Source organism: Acanthochromis polyacanthus, chromosome 19 (genome assembly GCF_021347895.1).
Source record: "Acanthochromis polyacanthus isolate Apoly-LR-REF ecotype Palm Island chromosome 19, KAUST_Apoly_ChrSc, whole genome shotgun sequence".
NCBI lineage: Eukaryota > Metazoa > Chordata > Actinopteri > Pomacentridae > Acanthochromis > Acanthochromis polyacanthus.
The window spans coordinates 7006953-7025949 of NC_067131.1; the positions used below are offsets into that span (position 1 = coordinate 7006953).

The 18997-nt window shown below is 40.2% G+C and overlaps 1 protein-coding gene across 1 annotated transcript in view; it reads right to left on the reverse strand.

The window, feature by feature from the left end:
* Nucleotides 1–18141, reverse strand: part of psme4b (proteasome activator subunit 4b) — a 52123-nt gene extending 33982 nt beyond the window's left edge. Inside the window, exons 1-15 of the mRNA XM_051939296.1 lie at nucleotides 17867–18141; nucleotides 16822–16962; nucleotides 12168–12284; nucleotides 9786–9830; nucleotides 9451–9600; nucleotides 8697–8760; nucleotides 8165–8239; nucleotides 7939–8061; nucleotides 7747–7839; nucleotides 7361–7539; nucleotides 5445–5531; nucleotides 3906–4092; nucleotides 3448–3537; nucleotides 1693–1757; nucleotides 1305–1455 (exon numbers count right to left, since the gene is read on the reverse strand). Coding sequence (XP_051795256.1) covers nucleotides 1305–1455; nucleotides 1693–1757; nucleotides 3448–3537; nucleotides 3906–4092; nucleotides 5445–5531; nucleotides 7361–7539; nucleotides 7747–7839; nucleotides 7939–8061; nucleotides 8165–8239; nucleotides 8697–8760; nucleotides 9451–9600; nucleotides 9786–9830; nucleotides 12168–12284; nucleotides 16822–16962; nucleotides 17867–18060 — 1761 coding nt within the window. The 5' untranslated portion in view covers nucleotides 18061–18141. The remainder of the gene's footprint in view (nucleotides 1–1304; nucleotides 1456–1692; nucleotides 1758–3447; nucleotides 3538–3905; nucleotides 4093–5444; nucleotides 5532–7360; nucleotides 7540–7746; nucleotides 7840–7938; nucleotides 8062–8164; nucleotides 8240–8696; nucleotides 8761–9450; nucleotides 9601–9785; nucleotides 9831–12167; nucleotides 12285–16821; nucleotides 16963–17866) is intronic.
* Nucleotides 18142–18997: the final 856 nt, after the last annotated feature.

Consider the following 18997-nt stretch of genomic DNA (forward strand, 5'->3'; position numbering starts at 1 on the left):
TTCTAGTCTTCATCAGTGTGCAAAAAGCTCTGTTGATTAAGAGTGACGGCTGTTTTCATAACTGTGTTGATGGACATGGACGAACACATCAGACAAATGTAATATATTTGGTAAATTTCTACAAGGGACTGTATTGTTAAAACGTCTGAAAATATGGTTGTGAAACTGAAGCATTTTTTGTGGCTTCAGACGTCAATCACAACATATTTAACTGTCATCAAACTTCAAGTTTTTTTTAATTTATGACAACATTTTAACTACTTGAAAGCTCAGCTTTGACAGTCATCATATTTTTAATTCAGTTTTTTTTAGTGTACATGCCTCACCATGCATGCAGCCTCAATCCTGCTTTTTTCTAGTTTTTTTTTACTACTTTTAACTTCTTATTTTAAGTTTAATGTTGACTTTTTACATTTCTGCTTATTATGTTCCTACTTATGTTTATATTTTTAGATAACGTTTTTCTACTTATATTTCCGGGACATAATTCCTTTATTTTATATTGTTAAGACATATTTTTAGGACATAATTTCTACTTATGTTTATATTTGCAGGTTATGTTTTTCTACTTACGCTTATATTTTTAGGACATAATTTCTACTTATGTTTATATTTTTAGGTCATGTTTTTCTACTTATGTTTATATTTTTAGATAATGTTTTTCTATCTATATTTTTAGAACATAATTTCTACTCCTGTTTATATTTTTCAGTCTTATTTTTCTACTTATGTTTATATTTTTCAGTCCTATTTTTCTATTTATGTTTATATTTTTAGGACATGGTTTCTACTTATGTTTATATTTTGACGTCATATTTTTGTATTTATATTTGTAGGACATAATTTCGACATCTGGTTATATTTTTCTATTTATATTTATATTTTTAGGTCATATTTTTCTATTTGTACTGTTTATATTTCAGACTTTAAATAGGAACAACTGTAACATAAGCAATTTCTTCTCGGGGAATCAGTATTTGTGATTCTGATTGGTCAACCGCTGGAAGGCAAGCCAGGGAGAATAGCAGAAAACAATTGACAAAATTGTAAAGTCTCACGTAAAACAACCAAAAACAGACCCAACTTTGACAGAGAATCGTGTATTCAATAGGACCCACTGACTCCTGATTGAGAAAGTTAGTTTTCATGGCATTTAAGGTGAGCATTTAGAATTAGAAACTGAGAAGAAAAGAAGAGTTTAGCTATGGTGAGAGTACAGTTTGTTGAATTAAGGAACTGAAGTAAAGACAGTGTTGTTTTCTTGAAGACACCGGTGACTGTGTGGGAGTGTATTTCTGTGCTACCTTGTATATTTCCTTGGAGCACTGTGTTAAGATAGTGCTAACAGTGGAGGACAGGCCGAGCTCCACCAGGCTCTCCAAATGAGTCTGGGTATCTGTCTCTGTCTCGTCTCTGGTCTGTTCCAGTGTACTGCTGTCTATCAGAGCAAAACACCTGCACGAGCACAAAAGAACACACACACGCATGCACAAACACACACTTAAAATACTTGTCAGTAATGAAAATGTCAACAGCATTACGGTGGGGAAAAAAAGAATGAAACAACAAAAAGGCTGTTTTACGTGCGAGTGTGCGAGACTGGTGCATTTCAAAGAGAAAGACACATTCGTATTCACACGCTGACAACAAAGCTTTACTAAGTGACAGTCTGACTTGTTAATTTATCTCTACCTGTCCAGGAACTGCAGAACGAAGTCTTCAAACTCAGCTGAGGCAAAACACAGATCTTTTTCAATCTGCAAGGGGAGAAATATAGATGATTAGTTGGAGTATTTGTGTAACAGGAGTGTGCTTTAAGTTATTTCTCTGTAAGTAAGCTAGTATTAGTCAGAAAAAGGGGAAGAATTCATGCTAAACATCTAGTTTGACATTTTATAAATGCATGATGGAGGGGAAGAAAATTTGCTGCCAGTTAAATATGAAGTGGGTATTAGGAGATAATTAGCTTAACTTAGCATAAAGACCTGCAATGTCAACCTTATAGCGACAAAAAGACTCCAGGAAAATCCACAACATGTTGGTTTGACACTTTGATTAGAAAAAGAAGAAAAAATGAGCTAATTAGTTAAGTTTAAAGGCACATTTTGTTGTTGTTGTTGTTGTTATTAGAGGCTCAACGCAAGCTGTCAAATTATTCCTTTTAATAAAGTGCAATTACTGCCTTACAGTAGTATCTGTGCTTTAAAGAGTCAGCTGCAATTTACATCCATGTCTGTCAGGATTCATAAAATACGACCAATAACAACTTTGGAGGAATTATTATTATTTTATCATTTTTTTTCCCTAAATAGAAATTATTCCTAAGTTTGAGTCAGGTGAAGGATTTTCTGTCAGAAAGTTGCTGCAAAGGTGATATTAAAAATGCGTAATGTCACTAATTCAACATTCAACTAATGTGAAATATGGCCACAATGTTATGAATATTGACCAGAAAAGGGTTATTTTTTTAATTGTCATTGTGGAGTTGACCTTTAACCTTTTGAATATGTATTGTAATCACTTCATTATAAACAAATGAATTAACCTTTACTCTCATTACGCAATGTATCATGGAATTTCATTTGACTTTCTACATGGTGGAGAGCAAAAACATTTAAAAAGACACACATTATAAAAACTGATCTTTCAGAATACAGATAAGATGTCACAAAGCAGTTAAGAACGGCAGCATCAGTGGAAAGATGCCAGTGCATGAACCACATCATGTTTGATGCTGTTTCCATTTCATCTTGTTGGACATTTGTGTGAAATCTTGTCAATCAAACGGCCAAAACGGGGTTTTGTGAGGCCAAAGTAAAGTTTGACTTCTAAAATCTAATCACTTCATCGTAGAGTCCAAGTGAACGTTTGTGCCAAATTCGAAGAAGTTCCCTCGAGGTATTTCTGAGATATTGCTTTCACAAGAATCCGACAGACTTCTTGCCAGCGTGGAATCATGACAGAAAGGAAAAAGTACTTAAACAATTGAAGCGTTTCAAGACTTATTGTATCATTTTCTAACTATACAGAGCTCAAGTGAAACTGGAACCTCTGGAAGTAAGTTGTCGCTGTCAGTGTTTCCATTTCCAAACCCTAGAGTTAAACATCATGGCACCACAAAAGATAGTGAGGCCTTAGAGCACCCACCAGGAGGACTGAGACAGAGTCACAGCTGTAGACAGATTACAGCTAAGCAATACTTTAGAAGAGCGTTGATATAAGTAAGTTTCATGGGAGTTGCCTTTTTTTCCTATGCTGATGAAGAAATTGTTGTTTAATATTAAATCACGAAGGTCTCTGATTATAATTGGTGCAGTGGAGGCCAATTTGTCTCAAGCCTGCAGAAGCTTTTGGTGATCCATAAGTGGTGTCAGGACTTTGGCTCTCGATTATGTTTATTTAATCTTCTTTGTGAATAAACTGTCCATGTGTGTTGCATGAGCGTACCTCGGAGAGATCAGCGTATCGAGACGGAGCTGAAGAACAATCCACTAAAGGCACCAACGTGGTGAAAGTGGTGATGAACTGGAACGTTATCTGGACAGAGAAGCACGACAGGAAACGGATCAATTTACATCATCTGACGCGATCGCGGCCTTTGTTAAATAACTTACCAGATGACATTTCTCAAATGTATTAATTTATTCTGGTGTGAGGGATTAATATAGTCTGGAGAAAATGAGCGCACCAGAGGAGAGGAGCAATCCATTTTACAATTCAAGCAGAAACTGAAGGCTGAGCTACATTAATTGCGAGTTCTTCAAACTGAGATATTCAATCCACTTTCAGGAATTATTAATAGGACAGACCTGAGTATACAAGAAAGGAATTTAATCAGCAGGAGCTGCATTGTCGACTTGTCTAACAATTCTTCTTCATTACTAATCAACACGTCCATTACTCACCATGCACTTGCTGAAGTCGTTGGGGTCCACCCCTGGCAGGGAGCCCACGAGCAGTGGGAGCACGTGTGCACGGCCCTCTGGGTAATGGTTGTTAGGGGAAACCAGGCTGCGAGCCATGCCGATCATGCAGCTGAGGGTGGCGGTGAGGGTGTGCGGCTCAGTCAGGGTCTGCATCGCTGCATAGGTCCTGTCATCCAAAAGATACACGGAGGTGAATGATGGAGTAAGATGAGGTGAAATGAACAGGTGCCCTTTTTTTTTACTTTTTTACTCCTGTTGAAGAATTTCACCTCCCATCCAAGAGGAATCTTCAGCTCTAACTGACTAATGGGGAGTTTCTGATGTATACAGTCACTCCAGCTCACATGGCTAATGGCCCATAGACGACCCAGGACTCGTGCCCGAATCGAAACCTAGAAGCTTTAGTAAAAATGAACTGGTATTCTCTTTTAGGTTTTTGACTTCTCATCCAAAAGCTTTTAGAAGTCCAGATGCTTTTGCTGAAGCTCCTGGATTACTGAGAATCAACACGGTGGTAAGTTTCTCCAGAATTTTACTGGGAAATGGTAGATTGGATTCTAGCCAGTAGTTATCACACAATGAGGCACCTGGATTATTTTTCTTCAGAAGGGGTTTAATGCTGGCAGCCTTAAAAGCAATAAGTTAGAAACTCATCTGAAGTGATTATTTTACAATGCTAATTAGACCTTCATTAAAAGAAAAAGATGCCACTTGTATTGGAAAATAACTTCATAAAACGTCAAGCATCCCAGCCTTAAGAAGGACCAACTTCTCCAATGTTTCCTCAAATAGAAACAAGGAGTGCTAAGATTCATGCACTGACATTTAGATACATTCAATGTGATGAGGAATTCTTGCTTGTGCTTGCTGATTTGTCCTGCACACCAGCACTGCTAAGAGGTGAAGCAGTTGTAGGATACACAGTTCATGGAGGAAACTAAGACACTGATGGGGCACAAACAGTTAGTGCGTAACTGCTGCAAATTATGTCTAAATTGTTGCTCCTTTTCCGAGTCCTTACTCAGTTAAATCCCAGGACAGAGGCGTGATCATGTGAAATGTGACCAACTTCTTCTGAGGATATCATTGTTTCCAGTGTCCTTCTCGAAAAATGTTCATTAATCACAGAAAAAGACAACCTTCATATCCACACAACTTGCCTAAGAATCATCATGTTTTAAGTTTTCTTTAAGTAAAATAGCTATAGTTGTCTGTACCTCTGTAGGTACACTGTAAACAAGAACTCCTGATAGCTAATTTAGCTTACTTTTAATGAAGTCAATTTGCCCGAATATGAACAAATATAGACAGAAAAACGGAGCTCAAATTGTAGCTTAACTGACTTGATTGCAAAATTATGCCTAATGTTTATATCCACCAAAACCTAGAGAGCACAATTACCCTCCTACAGGCAGAGAATAATAACAGGAGCAAATAAAACCCAATAATGTCAACTCTGGTGTTGCACCAGCAGGATTTTTGACTTCACAGCAAACAATGCATGTCAATTAAACTTACTTCTCCAGTACAGGCGGGATGGCGAGTTCTGGTGTGAGGAGAGCCAGGTTCTGAAGAGCGTAGGCTGCGTCTGTACTTCCAGTTTTACTGCAAATCACCAGTAGAGGGCAAATGAACACGTAGCAACACCCAGCAACAGGCAGCGTCAACAACAGCAACACACACAGACAGATAATCACAGGTGACCTGTCTTTGTCTGGATTAGTCTCGTCGTGGCTGAGGCCGAGCGTGTGCATCGACCTGCACTTAGATAACCGGCTGGCACTTATTCAAATGCTGCTATCATTAGCTGTTTACATGGTTGCAACCTAGTTAACACTGACATAGCATCTGAGGACACAAAAACAGCGGAGAATGCTCTGAAAATTGTCAGAAAAAAGTGGAAAATTGGCCTATTAGTCAAGCTAACACTGATAACTGGAGGGTGGAAAACTCAAATATGGGCACAGATTCTATTTCTGAGCCCGAGTTCTGGCTCAAAAGATGAAAGAAGATAAATTCTGGTCATTAAACAGCTCAACTATTCAACAGAACAGTCACACCTACACCCACAGTGGCACCTATGCTATCTATTTCTGCATCAGGAGAAATACTTTCCCACACGAGGGCCGGCTTACATTGTCTCTGTTTTTAAATGTCATCTCGCAACCTATTTTTTGCAGAACGGCTCCACTTAGCAACTCAAATCATCATTGTATATTTATATATTCACTTGTTTGTTTCCGCTGCTGAGAGTTTACTTTTTCCACAAAGAATTTCCTGTTCTGCTGCACCTTTTCAGGTCTCTCATGTTGTTTTACGGTCTTCCTACTTAGCACATCTTGTTTTAAAACAGCTCCATAGATCCTTGCTTTATGATGCTCAGTTTGAATATTGTCATTGTAGTGATCAAGCTATTAGGAAGCTAACTGCCCACACATGGAATATGGCAGTAGTTTTAATTTACTCGTGTAACGTGTAACGTGTCTCCAGCTCATCGCATGTGCTGTGACATGCTCTTTTAATTTCCTTTAAACTGTGCCACCTTAACAGAACTCACAGAAAATCGGCCCGAATAAATATACTATAGCTGCTGATTCTCTAGCGTTAATTTGACTGATTTATTTTGACATTATGTTTAACTTGAGAATAAATAAGCCAATGTAAGAATCAGCAGCAACAGTGTTGTGATTTGGACTGTTTACCGTAAGAGTCAAGAAATGGAGCCAATGTTAAAGACAGAAAAAGCAAGCGTCAGTATCGTCAAAAACTGTGCCGATGAATCGCTTTGCACACACTGACACCAAGACTCCACTCAGAGTTCTACCCCATCTGTGTATCATAGCTTATTAATTAACACAAATTCAAAAATAACTACTCAAAATATGAATGTTATCGACAAAAAACAGTTTCACATCAGCTCAATAGCTTGTAAAATTGGAATAATATAATCTGAATTTGAAATCAGCACAAAAAGTGCTTTTAATATAATGCAAAGTTAAGAAAATTAGCCATGTGTGCGGATATTTGTGCACAAATCATATACACTAGCAGTCAAAAGTTTGGACACACCTTCTCATTCAATACATTTTATTCATTTGTATTTTTTCCTCCACTGTAGATTATTACTGAAAATTACCACTTTTTCATTTACAACATAATTCCATATGCATTCTTTTATAGTTTTGATATCTTCAGCATTAATCTACAATGCATAAAATATTTAAATAAAAAACACTTAATGAGAAGGTGTGTCCAAATTTTGACTGATAGTGTATGTTACCATGTATGCATGCATGCTCCTTTTACTAATAGATTTCCTAGATGTCAAAGCTGACTCAGATTTCTAGTACTGAAGCACAGCAGTACCTATCAATGCCTAGAGAGTCAGGTTACGTTAATTTTTTTTAAGGCTAACCATCACCAGAATGCAGTACCTGAACATGGCCAGCAGGGTGGCCCCCATGAGGCTCCTGGTGAAGTCCTGCAGATCTTCATCAGTCAACCTTTGACACTCGGGGACCAGCGTGATCCAGCTGGGTTCGGCGTGACGTTCCCGGTGCACGCGGCGCACGACGCTCGCCGGGAGACGCTGAAGCAGCCGCATCAGTCGAGACTGTAGGCGCAACATTGGACATTATCACCGAGAGACACGTGCACACAGCTAGCCGTGAACAGATCTGTGATATGGCTCTTTTCCGCAGCAGTTATTACTTTGCTTTGAGAGCCAGCCAGGTCCTGAATGACAGGTTATAAATCAAGAGAGTGGGACAGCAAACAGCTCGCAGTGTGTGAATGTGTGTGTGTGAGCAAAGTGAGTTACCTGCCAGCGGCCGTGATTGGAGGGATGGTAGAAGGAGGCAATGCTGTTGAAGAGGCAGGTCAGTTGTTTCTGTCCAGGGTTTCCTGGTCCACCCTGCAAGGATATAAATCAGTCAAGAAGTTGGAATAAAATGCCCAGATTTTTAGTGCATTTGAAACTTATTTTAGGAAAAAATGTTTAAAGAGTGTGCACCAGGAGTGCTGTGATCCACAACACCAAGTGTCCAATATCATAGGAGTTGGTGAGATACCGCGGTGCCACCATGTGACTGACCCCGACTGGAAGATTCAGACTGCGCAGGATCCTGGTGAAGATCTGCACAAACACACACAATAGAGAGTTTCACCTCGGTTCACCCTGCAGTAAAACGCATTAACAGACACACTTTTACATCCACATAGGTCCGCTAATGACTCACTGTGGGGATGTAAGGGGTCCAGTCCACGTAGCCGATGTTATCATTGGCAAGGCGAGCAAACAGGTTCACTAGATGCTGCAAGACAACCGTCAGGCAAACAATCACTGTGAGCACAAAAAACATTCCCAGAAGTGAAGTGTGTCATTCCAAGAAATAAATATAGCCACTTTGAAAAAAAAATGAAGGAGATGTTAAAGAGCAGAGGAAATGTGCACAGCCGGGCCGCAGAGGGCCAGAAGGCTGGTTAAACGGAGAGCAAATGGAAAATCTTATCTGCATGCTGAGTGGAAACCGACAATATGTTAACAACATTTCAATCATCGCCACAGAAAGTGTGTCATTCCAAATTGTGCTATTCAGAGAGCTGCATGATTCATTGCTCAATAATTTTAAGTTATTTTTAAAAAATCCACATCTTGGTGGTGCACATTTACAGCTAAATGCAACTTAGCCAATGAACTGTTTGTTCAAGCGGGCGTCACCTTATTTCAGTAGGTTCATAAAATATACTTTGTGTGTTTGTGTGTCTCACCCCTTCCCAGCTGGGCTGATTTTGCACAGACATCCAGAGATTCATTAATTCATCAAACCACATCCTGTAAAGACACAAAACAAAGACCATTATAGTCACCCCCAGTGACACACACGTACACCTGAGGTCTAAACTCCCCTAATCTATCTCTAAATCCTTACAAATATGAACTCATTCCCTCCCTTGTATATTCTGGAGGGGCGAGAGAAAAAGCGAAAAGGAAAAATAGAGTTTTAAAGATGATGTATTGTGGAAACTGTGTGGAAACCGCTCGTGAATCCAAGAGTAAATCCAGACAAATCTCTTGCAAAAGAGTGAATATACTCAAGAATGCACTGAGAGCTGTGAAGAGGCTCGATAGCTGGAACACGACCACGACGAGTGCAGGGAAAAGGAGGGAGAAGATTTTCCAGGAATATTAGCAAAACAAAAAGAGCAAAGGGAAGCACTGGTGACGCAAGATGAACATTTTTCACTGAAGCACCCAGGTGCAAAGGTGTAAACACTTGCAGAGCCTGAAAATGTGGTTAAATATGACTCTTGAGGGAATGCGTTTTGAAGAAATCAACGTATTTCACAAAATTATTCAGATTTCAAAGCAAATGAAGGCTGAGGATGTGCAGCATGCCTGTTTTTGGAGCTGAGTGCTTTTTGTAAACTTTCTGAACCCTGTTTGTTAGCTCTGGCTCTTAAAAAGCTGCACTAGGTGGCTAAAACTTTTCCTAAACAGAGCCACTCAAGCTGGCCCACTTACTGGAAGCCCTGGCTGTGTTCCTCCGGGGGCATGATGGTGGGCAGGAACAGCTCCATGTTGCTGATGGCCTTCTGCATGACCACGTCAAACACACACAGCAGGGGGCGCCACTCATCCAGCATCTCCTTAGTGGAAGACGTTGGGAAATACCTGAGAAAACCACCACAACACACGCAGAAAGCAAAAGACAGACGTGAGCACAAATAGGTGTCGACGCGCATAGCCGGCTAAAGATACAAATGCGCGCATTGATCTACAGTACACAGCTCAACCGAAGATCAAAGCAACACATTATCTGCTGCACAAATTACATGATCACAGAGGACGAGACTTACAGTCTGCAGCTTTTGATCAAAGCCTTCAAAATGTGGTCCACCGAGCTGCAAACAAGCAGAGAGAGGAGGTGTGTGAGTGTGTCGAATGTGTCTTAACTATCTTGTGAGATCCACATCTTCTCATCAAGGATACAAAAAAACATCTACACTGAGACTGTAACTGCAAATTATTTTATGATCAGTTAAACTGTTGCTTACTTTTACCAATTAGTGTTTAAGAAAATTCAGAAATAGATCCTACTTGTTTTGTCTGACCAGCAGTCTCAATAAACCCGGAGGTTATTTTTGCCATCTATGCTTGGTAATTGACAATTCCAACCCTTGTTGATGTCTTCACATGTACCCTGATTGCATTTACACCGATAACTTCCCAGAACAAAGTGAGGGCCCTTGTATTCGAATGAAGACTAAATGCCCATCACATACGGCAAAAGAAATTGGCATTCTGCTGCCTAGTTTTGCTCTCCATCGTCCGGCCCATTGCACATACATATTAGTGTTACCTCACCAGACCCCAGCTGCTCCGTTCATCGAGTTTACATTGGGATGGCATTATACACATAAAAGTACATTTTCTAGACTCTGGGACAGTTTTACAAGTATTACAGCCACATAGTTTCAAATGCTGTAATACAAAGAGGAGTAACTGATCTTGTTTCACATCATCCAACCTCTCATTATTACCTCCGCCAGGAGGTTATGTAATCACCGGAGTTTGTTTGTCTGTCTGTCCGTCTGTGTGTGTGTGTGTGTGTGTCTGTCTGTTTGTCTGTTAACAGCATAACTCAAAAAGTCATGGACGGATTTTCACCAAATTTTTACAGGATGTCCGGAAGAGCACGAGTAAGAATCGATTAGATTTTGGAGGTGATCCGAATCACCGTCTGGATCCAGGAATTTTTTGAAGGTCGAAGGACAATTGAGAAATGGACACACACGGACACACAGATGGACAGACAGACAAACGGGATGGCGGAGGTATGCGCTCTCCGAGTGCTTTTCTAGTTTAGTCTATTTGAACACTGGTTTTTACAAGTTACTATTTTCCTGTATTGTGGTTGACAACTGGGATGGGTTTCCACGCCGGTGTGGCACCTCAACAATCCTGTGGTTCTACATCTATATACAGAATTTCCCCTGGGGATCAATAATATATTTGCATTCTATTCCATTCCATTCCATTTTATTCTTCAATTGTACACCATTATCTGTTGGAGTTGTGGGTCTTGCTCAAAGGCACCATTTGTCTAAATTACTACCCAAGTTCTTTAGGAAATGTAGCTTGCTGTTGGATTTTGGTTTGGATGCTTTCATTTTAGAGTCACACTGATCACACTCATTCTGTATGGTAAATATAAAGCAGACAGCAAACAGGAAAATGACAAACCTGGCAAAATCAACCTCTGAGCAGCGTGAAAGCTCTTGTTTGGTTGTCATAGCAAAGCTGTGACTTTCTTGGCCATGGACCAGTTACTTGGTATTCAGTCGAAGTCTGTTTCCCTGTCAATAACGTTCAACCATAGACTGTTTATAAAGATGAATGAACACTCCATTGTGTCACCTATAGGTCTCCTGAGCTGTGGTTTTGAAGCTCAGTGTGGCGGCTCTGGCTGTAACTCCTGACTAATCCAAAAATAAGCAAACAGTTGGAGACTGGGTGGAACTGAGAAGATCTGTGCAAATGTCTCTGGACCATGGAGTGTCCTATGATTGCACCCACCTGTCACTCACAGCCTTTTCATGCATGACTTTAGGCTTTAATACAACTTAAACAGGTGAGTTATACGCAAATTCATCTTCTGTACAGTTAATTCATCTTCTGTACAGTCATAATGGACAGGGAAATTAGCTATAGACATCAAAATCCTTTAGTCTCAGCGTGTGAACATGCTTAGTTCTCTTGTAAAGTTGATTATTTTAACATGTGGGTCAACGGGGATTGACCCAGTTTTGGTGCCAACTTCAAGTGGCCATTTGAAGAACTGCAGTTTATGGAATTTCCTCACTGCCTTCAATTTTCAACCGGAGAAGTTCAAGTTTGGTTCCAACCAAAACGTTTCCAGCACAAGAGTGAGTGTAAGAATTGGAGGTGCTGGTTTATTGGTTTTAATTTAATTTCCCCTTGCAGATTTCATGTTTAGTCTACGGACACAAAAGTCAGTCTTCTCATGTAGCTTTTGGCGAGAAAGCAAATAAGCATATTTCCAAAATGTGACCTTTTTCTCTCATGCAGATAGGTATTCCAGATAAGGTTTGGGAAGACAGTCAAGTAAAAAAATAAAAATGTTGGACAGATAAACATGTAAGCTGATAAGAAGTAAATATAGGCTGATACAGTACTTAATGTCACGAGAGCCGCATGTAAAGGAAAAAAAGACATACTTGGGAAACCAGATGAGCCCCAGGTGCTCAGTTTTGGAGTAGATGATTCTCTCATACAGATCATAGAGCGGTCGCCACGGCAACTGCAGGTCATCCCTTGACAGCAGCTCCTTCTTCCTGTTCGAAAAAAAATGAGAAGTCGGTTATCAACTGTTCGGCCTATTTATGCAGCTTCTGCAGCACTCCAGGCAAGTTCTTAGATATTCAACCCTTTGAAAACCCCCTGGTGCTAATAATGCTATAATGAAGTGAGAGACTACAGGGCATCTGAAAGAGTCTGTAATCACGGGAGAATGAGTCATTACCTCAAAGGCTGCACTCAGTGTGACGACTGCCACCTTATTGACATGTCTGCGAACACAGAACTGTGATTCTTTATTTTCAATAAAACATAACTGGACTGACAGCTGCAGGCAGCAATTTACAGGTGCAGAGCTGTTATAAAATACTCACAATACAAGCCTCCTGCAGAGATGAAATAATTAGCATCTAAAAGTAGACATAACTGGCATTCTACACGCTTACTTTACAGTTTTTCAAACACCCTCTTAAGCTTTTAGATTGCACAGTAAATAGCGTGCTGCTGATTAGTACTTCATAAGCTTCAAAATTGGAACACACTTTTTTTCTTTAAATCCTCCCGAGAACTTTCACACTGCTTTCTTTGTACTCCATTACTTAGTTCTTTGTCAAATCACAATTTTTTACGGGATTAAACCTCACAGAAAGGTTGAGAGTCCCCACGCTGGGGAATACGCACAATTTCCAACAACCCTCGGATTCCTGCAGTCTCCTCCTCTCTCATTCATCTAACAGCTCTGGAACAGAGTCTCATCGGGGAGATTTGAAAAATGAAGGAAAAGAAGAGACAAACGGGGAATCGACGGTGAAATGCAAGGAATGAAAAAAAGAAACAAAAAAAAACAAGCCTATGGAGACCTGATGCTTGATGTTGAGTATCACATTCATCTCTCAGCTGTGAGACCTGGCACTTATTATACGGTTAGCCCAGATCTTTCTCTTTTCATCATAATGGAGAACACTCAGACAAATGACATCTACATTAAGATGTTGTTTCGTGATGGATGTTAAAATTGTGGAAACAGCTGGAGAAAAATGGGAAGTGACGAATGTGACCATCTTGGAGAATTTCCTACTGTCGCTGGAGAAGTGACAGATCAGATCCAAGAGACAAAAGCAGGGAGTTACAAAATAGGTCAAGGCTTAAGGAGTAATAAATGTAGTGTTAGGCCAGCATACTTCACTGTCTTTCTTTTTACCTACTGTGAGTGCGTCTGATTAAATGCACGTGTGCATAAGGACATTCACTCAAGACTCTTTTTGAGGGAAATGGGGGGAAAAAAACTCTACCTAAGTTCCAAAGCACTGTGATAAAAATAAAAATGAGATGTTATCCACATTTAAAGAAGAGAATTATCACCAAGATTGGCTTAAATGTGCAGAAAACAGAGTGGATTCAAAAAGCAGAGAGGCTTATCTCCACGCTAACAAATCTGCCGAATCTAAGCCAAACCTTATTTACTACATTCACCCTTAAAACTGAGGACATCAAGGACATAATTCTAAAAGTCTGGAATATTCTTCAAAGTGACCCACGCTTGCAAGGAAACCTTTAAAGATCCACCTGTGGCAACGTTGAAAGAGGAAGAAACTTTAGGGACAGGCTTGTTAGAGCATGCCAGTCCCCAGCAGTGACTAAATATCTTAAAGGGCTTTTTTAATGGTGCAGCCTGCTTAAATCACCAAGATACCAAAAAATCTTAAGCCTTTTAACCATGTTATGATGAAACCATTTGTATTATTACCTGCCGAACAACAAATGGCATCTATATACTTGTGTTCATGTGATAAAATGTGCAGAAAAGTAACTAATGAAAGGAGAAATCTGAACCATTTACTAACATTTTAGGGGATATGGTGGCTTTGTTGTGTCATGGGGGTATTTTTTGGGCATATTTTGAATCCATTTCTTCCCTTAAGACGTGAAGTGTCACCTAATGGTTTGATAAGCATGAAAATGACATGAATCATTTGTTATGGCTTCACATTCACCTGATCTCAACTCAACTGAACACCTATGGGAGATTTTGCCTGAAAAGTGAGACACCGCTCTCTACTACCATCATCAAAACACCAAATGAGGGAATATCTTTGGGAAAATTGGTGTTTCATCACTTGGAAAATCAATGCCAAAGTGCACTGAAAGTGATCCTGGCAGCATGTGGTGGCCCAACACCTTACTAAAACACTTTAAGCTGGTTTTTCCCTTCATTTCATAGGTGAGACATCCCATTCCACTAAAGACCGCATCACTGAGCATTGGAGCTCCATTATTAAAAATGATGTAATCAGTCCAGTGGCAAGACATTTCAAAGAAAAGCAAAACAATATTTCATCTCTTTTCTTTGCAGGCGTAGAAGTGATTAAGCCCAGCCAAAGAGGTGGTAGTGTCAATTTGCTCAGGAAAAAAAAGCGGTGTATTAAGTTTTTGATTTCCAAAGTTTATTTCCAAGGGGCATGAAGGAGATCTTTTCAAATAATGAGTTTTTAGAGTATCTCTATTCTATGATGTATTTCATTAGAGTGTATCTTGTTGCACTTCCCACCTAAAAGCTTTATAAATTAGTGTTTTTAAAGTAGGCCTATGCAGCATCATATAGGCACACTTTAAGGGAAGGATTTTTTTGGGCACTTTTTAACCTATATCCTCTGCCGGGCACTCTTCCTACTTCTGTGCCAGTTTTGGACAATGATTGGCCTCAAGTCACATGACCAGATGCCCAACCCATCTTTGTAGGTGCCCCATTGGTTAGTATGTGAATGGCTGTATATGACTGGTTGTTTTTGAGTTTTTTCTGCTTCATACCCTTCTTGTTTAAAGTGCTGTTTGTAGCTTATCTTCTTCATCATAGTGTGCAATGAAAGCTGCTCTGTCTACTAGAAGTCAAAACTAGAGTTATGACCCTCTTTAGACTATTTTGATTCCTCCAAGCGCCTTGAAAGTAGGTGAAGATGTTCCTGAAAACGCTACTCCGCTTGGTTTATCCTACTTCAAACTGTTACTCTAATATATTTCAGAGCATCCTGCATTTTATTCCTCTAGCTGGAAAAAATGTTGTTTAGTCAGGTCCTCTTCCCATGTTTGTTACGTTTCTAAGTTGTCACCAAAAACAAAGATTTCCTCTCCGAGCTTCACTTCCTTAAGATGCCAGTTTGACACTCAATGAGCTAAAAATTTCCAGTGTTTTAACCAGAAAACTGATCCTCTCATGAGATGTATTTTGTGACCCACTGAGGGGCTGAATCCTACATTCTGAACCGCACAAATCTAACTGTATATAAAGCTGATAAAACTAGGTCCACTTTGACCAGTTACAACATTTAAATGCTGTTTAAGCCTTAAAAAACATCCATAAATGTCACATATGTGGTTTAACCGACTTTAACTGTGGATGGAATATTTTTTTCTGCTTCTACTAAAGTAAAAAAATAACCAGAGTGCTTCTTCCAACCCATTCTCACTGAAGAAATACGAGATTTGGGCAGCAACTGGCAGGTTTGGATCACGACTAAACCAGTTGTAAATCTCAAGTTAAGGATCTGTAAAACCTTCAGTGCTGTCATTTTGTATCTTTTCTTGCAAAACTATGGTGCACTTTTCACATGTGAATTTCAGATGCCATTTGTAAAAGGGAGTAGGATGAAGCAACATAGGCCAATGCTGAGGCTATAATAAATGTTTACTTTTGCCAGTTTAATGCTTTTTGTCCAGTTTGTCTGTTTTTTAGGTAGCAAGACATCTTGAAAACATGTACAAAAATATAATAAAAGCTATTTTTTCCTTGGATTAAAGAAGAAATTACTCATTTTTGTATAGATCTGGATTCTTTCTTATATATTTTTGCAAATATCTTAGAAGCTACAGTGCTGCAATTTCTTGAATGCATAGTGATCACTAATTATTCTAAGTCAGATCAGTGTCTCTGTGCAGATTTCTATAACTGTGTGGCCTTGGTTGAGGTATCTTCTCTCCGAATGCTTTCTTAAATGACTCTTATTTTTCAACTCTGCAGGTTGCTTGAATCCACAAATGGCTGCGTTCCAAATGGCAGAGAGGTAAGTGAAAAATCCACTTTAGAACACAGCGATGTTTACCAAACAGGCCGCTCGCTGATCTCATTATAGCAAAAGAAACGACACGAAACGCTCCTGCTGGGGAGTTCAGCTGTTTTACGGTCAGAATCTTTCATTGCCATGTTAAAAGAAAATCTGACTGTCGTTGCTCATCTTATCTGCCATGTTCCGTCAGTTATGCTGATATTTTACTGCGCTGCTGCACCGTGTGGCTCCTCTATCCATCCATGCAGCAGCAGGACACCTTCTCCTCATCCGGCGGTTCATCCTGGGGGATCCAGAGGCATTCCCAGGCCAGATGGGGTATATGTGTTCCCTCCAGCAATGTTCTGGGCCTGCCCCAGGGTCCACCGGGATGCATTCTAACCAGACGCCTGAAACATCTCAACTGCCTTCTTTTATTAATGCGAAGGAGCCGCAGTGCTCCGATCTCCATCTAGATGTCAAAGAGGCTCACATATCCCTTATGTACATGTGTGCGTTTGCATTTTACACCCACTTGAGAAGCTGAATGAGCAGCCTGGCGTAGATCTGCATCATGTGCGGCTCCAAGTTCGGCAGCGTCACCAACTCATAGAGCAGCTTTATGAAGAGAATGTGGTCCTCTTTACTGAACCTGCGGCCGTAGAGCTTCAGGAACCTGAGGGTGAGAGGTGAACACCAGTGAGCCGCTGAGCACTTCCGGCTTGCTGCACTCGACCCATATTCTGTAAACACGGTAACTGCACGGCTTCACTGACGCACTGTCTAAATATGAAAGCTTGATTAACCTCACTAACCCTGATGTGACGCCAATTGGCAAATCAAATTAAAAGTCTGATCTGTTTTTGAAGGTAAAGGGCAGAGCGCTGTGGCCTGTTGCTCTCTGCAGTGAACTAGGTGAGGAGGGTTTTAACAGATATCACCCTGAATGTTCCCCCACTTGCTTATTCACAGTCAGCCAATTAATTTTTTTGTGGCAACTTTCCTGAAATGTTATGTTTACATGTGCAAATGAGGCATTGTCTAATTAAATATGCACACATTTGCATAAACTTCCAGAACAGAAATCTAAACGCTGGATGAAGCTGTTTTTCTTTTTATTATTATTGTTGTCACTCTATAAATCCTAATATACAGTCGACAGCTATTAAAAAATCCACTTTTGCTATGTTTTTGGGAATGAAATGTTGTTGAAGAGGCTATGAATGATAAATGAACAAACGTCTGTGGATCTAAATGATGCTGAAGTAAAACGTTTTGTGGCTCAGAGTGACAAAAATCCTTAAGAGAAAACACCCTTTAAAGATATGTACTATAAAAACACATTTTCTTATTGGAACACGTTTAAGTAGAAGATTGTAACTCAGTTAATTACTTGAATTATGACAATTATTCACTGCACAGCAGGTTTTCTGAAATTTTTTGTTTGATTACGCAAATTGTGCAAATTTGCTTAACTTTCCATTGGACAGACTGTCTTGACACGTCACCAGTAACTAATTATGAGTACACTTGTCTTAATGTGGCTCATATCTACAGGACTACCTTGCTTCGACACTTACGAGAAGAGTTTCCTGGACCAGAAAGCGACCCCAGGCCACAGCTCTCTAACGAGAACTGCTCTGCACAGGTTGGCTTTGATCTCCGCCAACAGCTCCGTGGCCTCCCGGTCCAACTGGTCAGAGTAAGGCAACAGGCCGTTATACACAATCTCCTTCTGAGGGATAAACCCTTCCATATCCCCGTCCACAGTCATGTTCCACCGGTCACTTTTTTCCCCTGTTATATCCGCGCGTAAAGGCGCAAAGAAAAACCGTCGCGCTTTATCTAATGAATGTTGTGCCCTCTGGGAAGAGCGCGCTGGCGAAGTGGCATAATCCACTGTGACCAGCACAAGCAGGCGGAAGGCGGCCGATTGCAGCGGGGGGAAAAGTATGTCACGCTAATTGAGCTGAGTAAAGCCCTGAGCGCAGACGGGGCCGGTTCCGCTCTGGCACTGCAATGTCAGGCGCTGTGTCACCTCTCACTTCACACCTCTCACATACCCACCGGCCGCCCGGGCGCAATAGGAGGTCGCCCCTGAGCCCATGACGCACGACAGGGGGTGAAATGAGTAGCCCCCAGGTCGGTAAAGAGGGTGCATTACACTGTCAGGTCAAGCTTTGATTTTTTTTTCCACCGCTGAGCCAAATGACCGAAATCTTTGATATAGGAGACTTTCATGTACAGGGTAGTGTGTAGGTGAGGGGCTTCCAGGAATCCACCGTTGTGGAACAAATCCCCAGAAGCGCGACATACGTGCACGCCGCGAGCTAATCTGCAGAATATTAGGATGATCTGATAAATGGATTAATGCCCCTCTCCTGTTCTACTGACCCACAGTTGGTTGGTGGATACACTGAAGCTAGTAGAATGAATCAGCATCTCTGTATTAAATCTATCTATAGGGTAAATTAATCATTTTTACACATGTAAAAGAACTTAAACATTAAAAAAGTCAATCCGGTTTATAACTCAAGTCAAGAGAATGTGTTTTAACTGTGGAAAATGATTTTTTAAATATATTTTGCAGTATTTCCTGACACCCACTGACGCTGTAGTATTGTTTCCCCTTGTTTTAAAATTGAACAAAAAGATGATAGATAGATAGATAGATAGATAGATAGATAGATAGATAGATAGATAGAAGATAG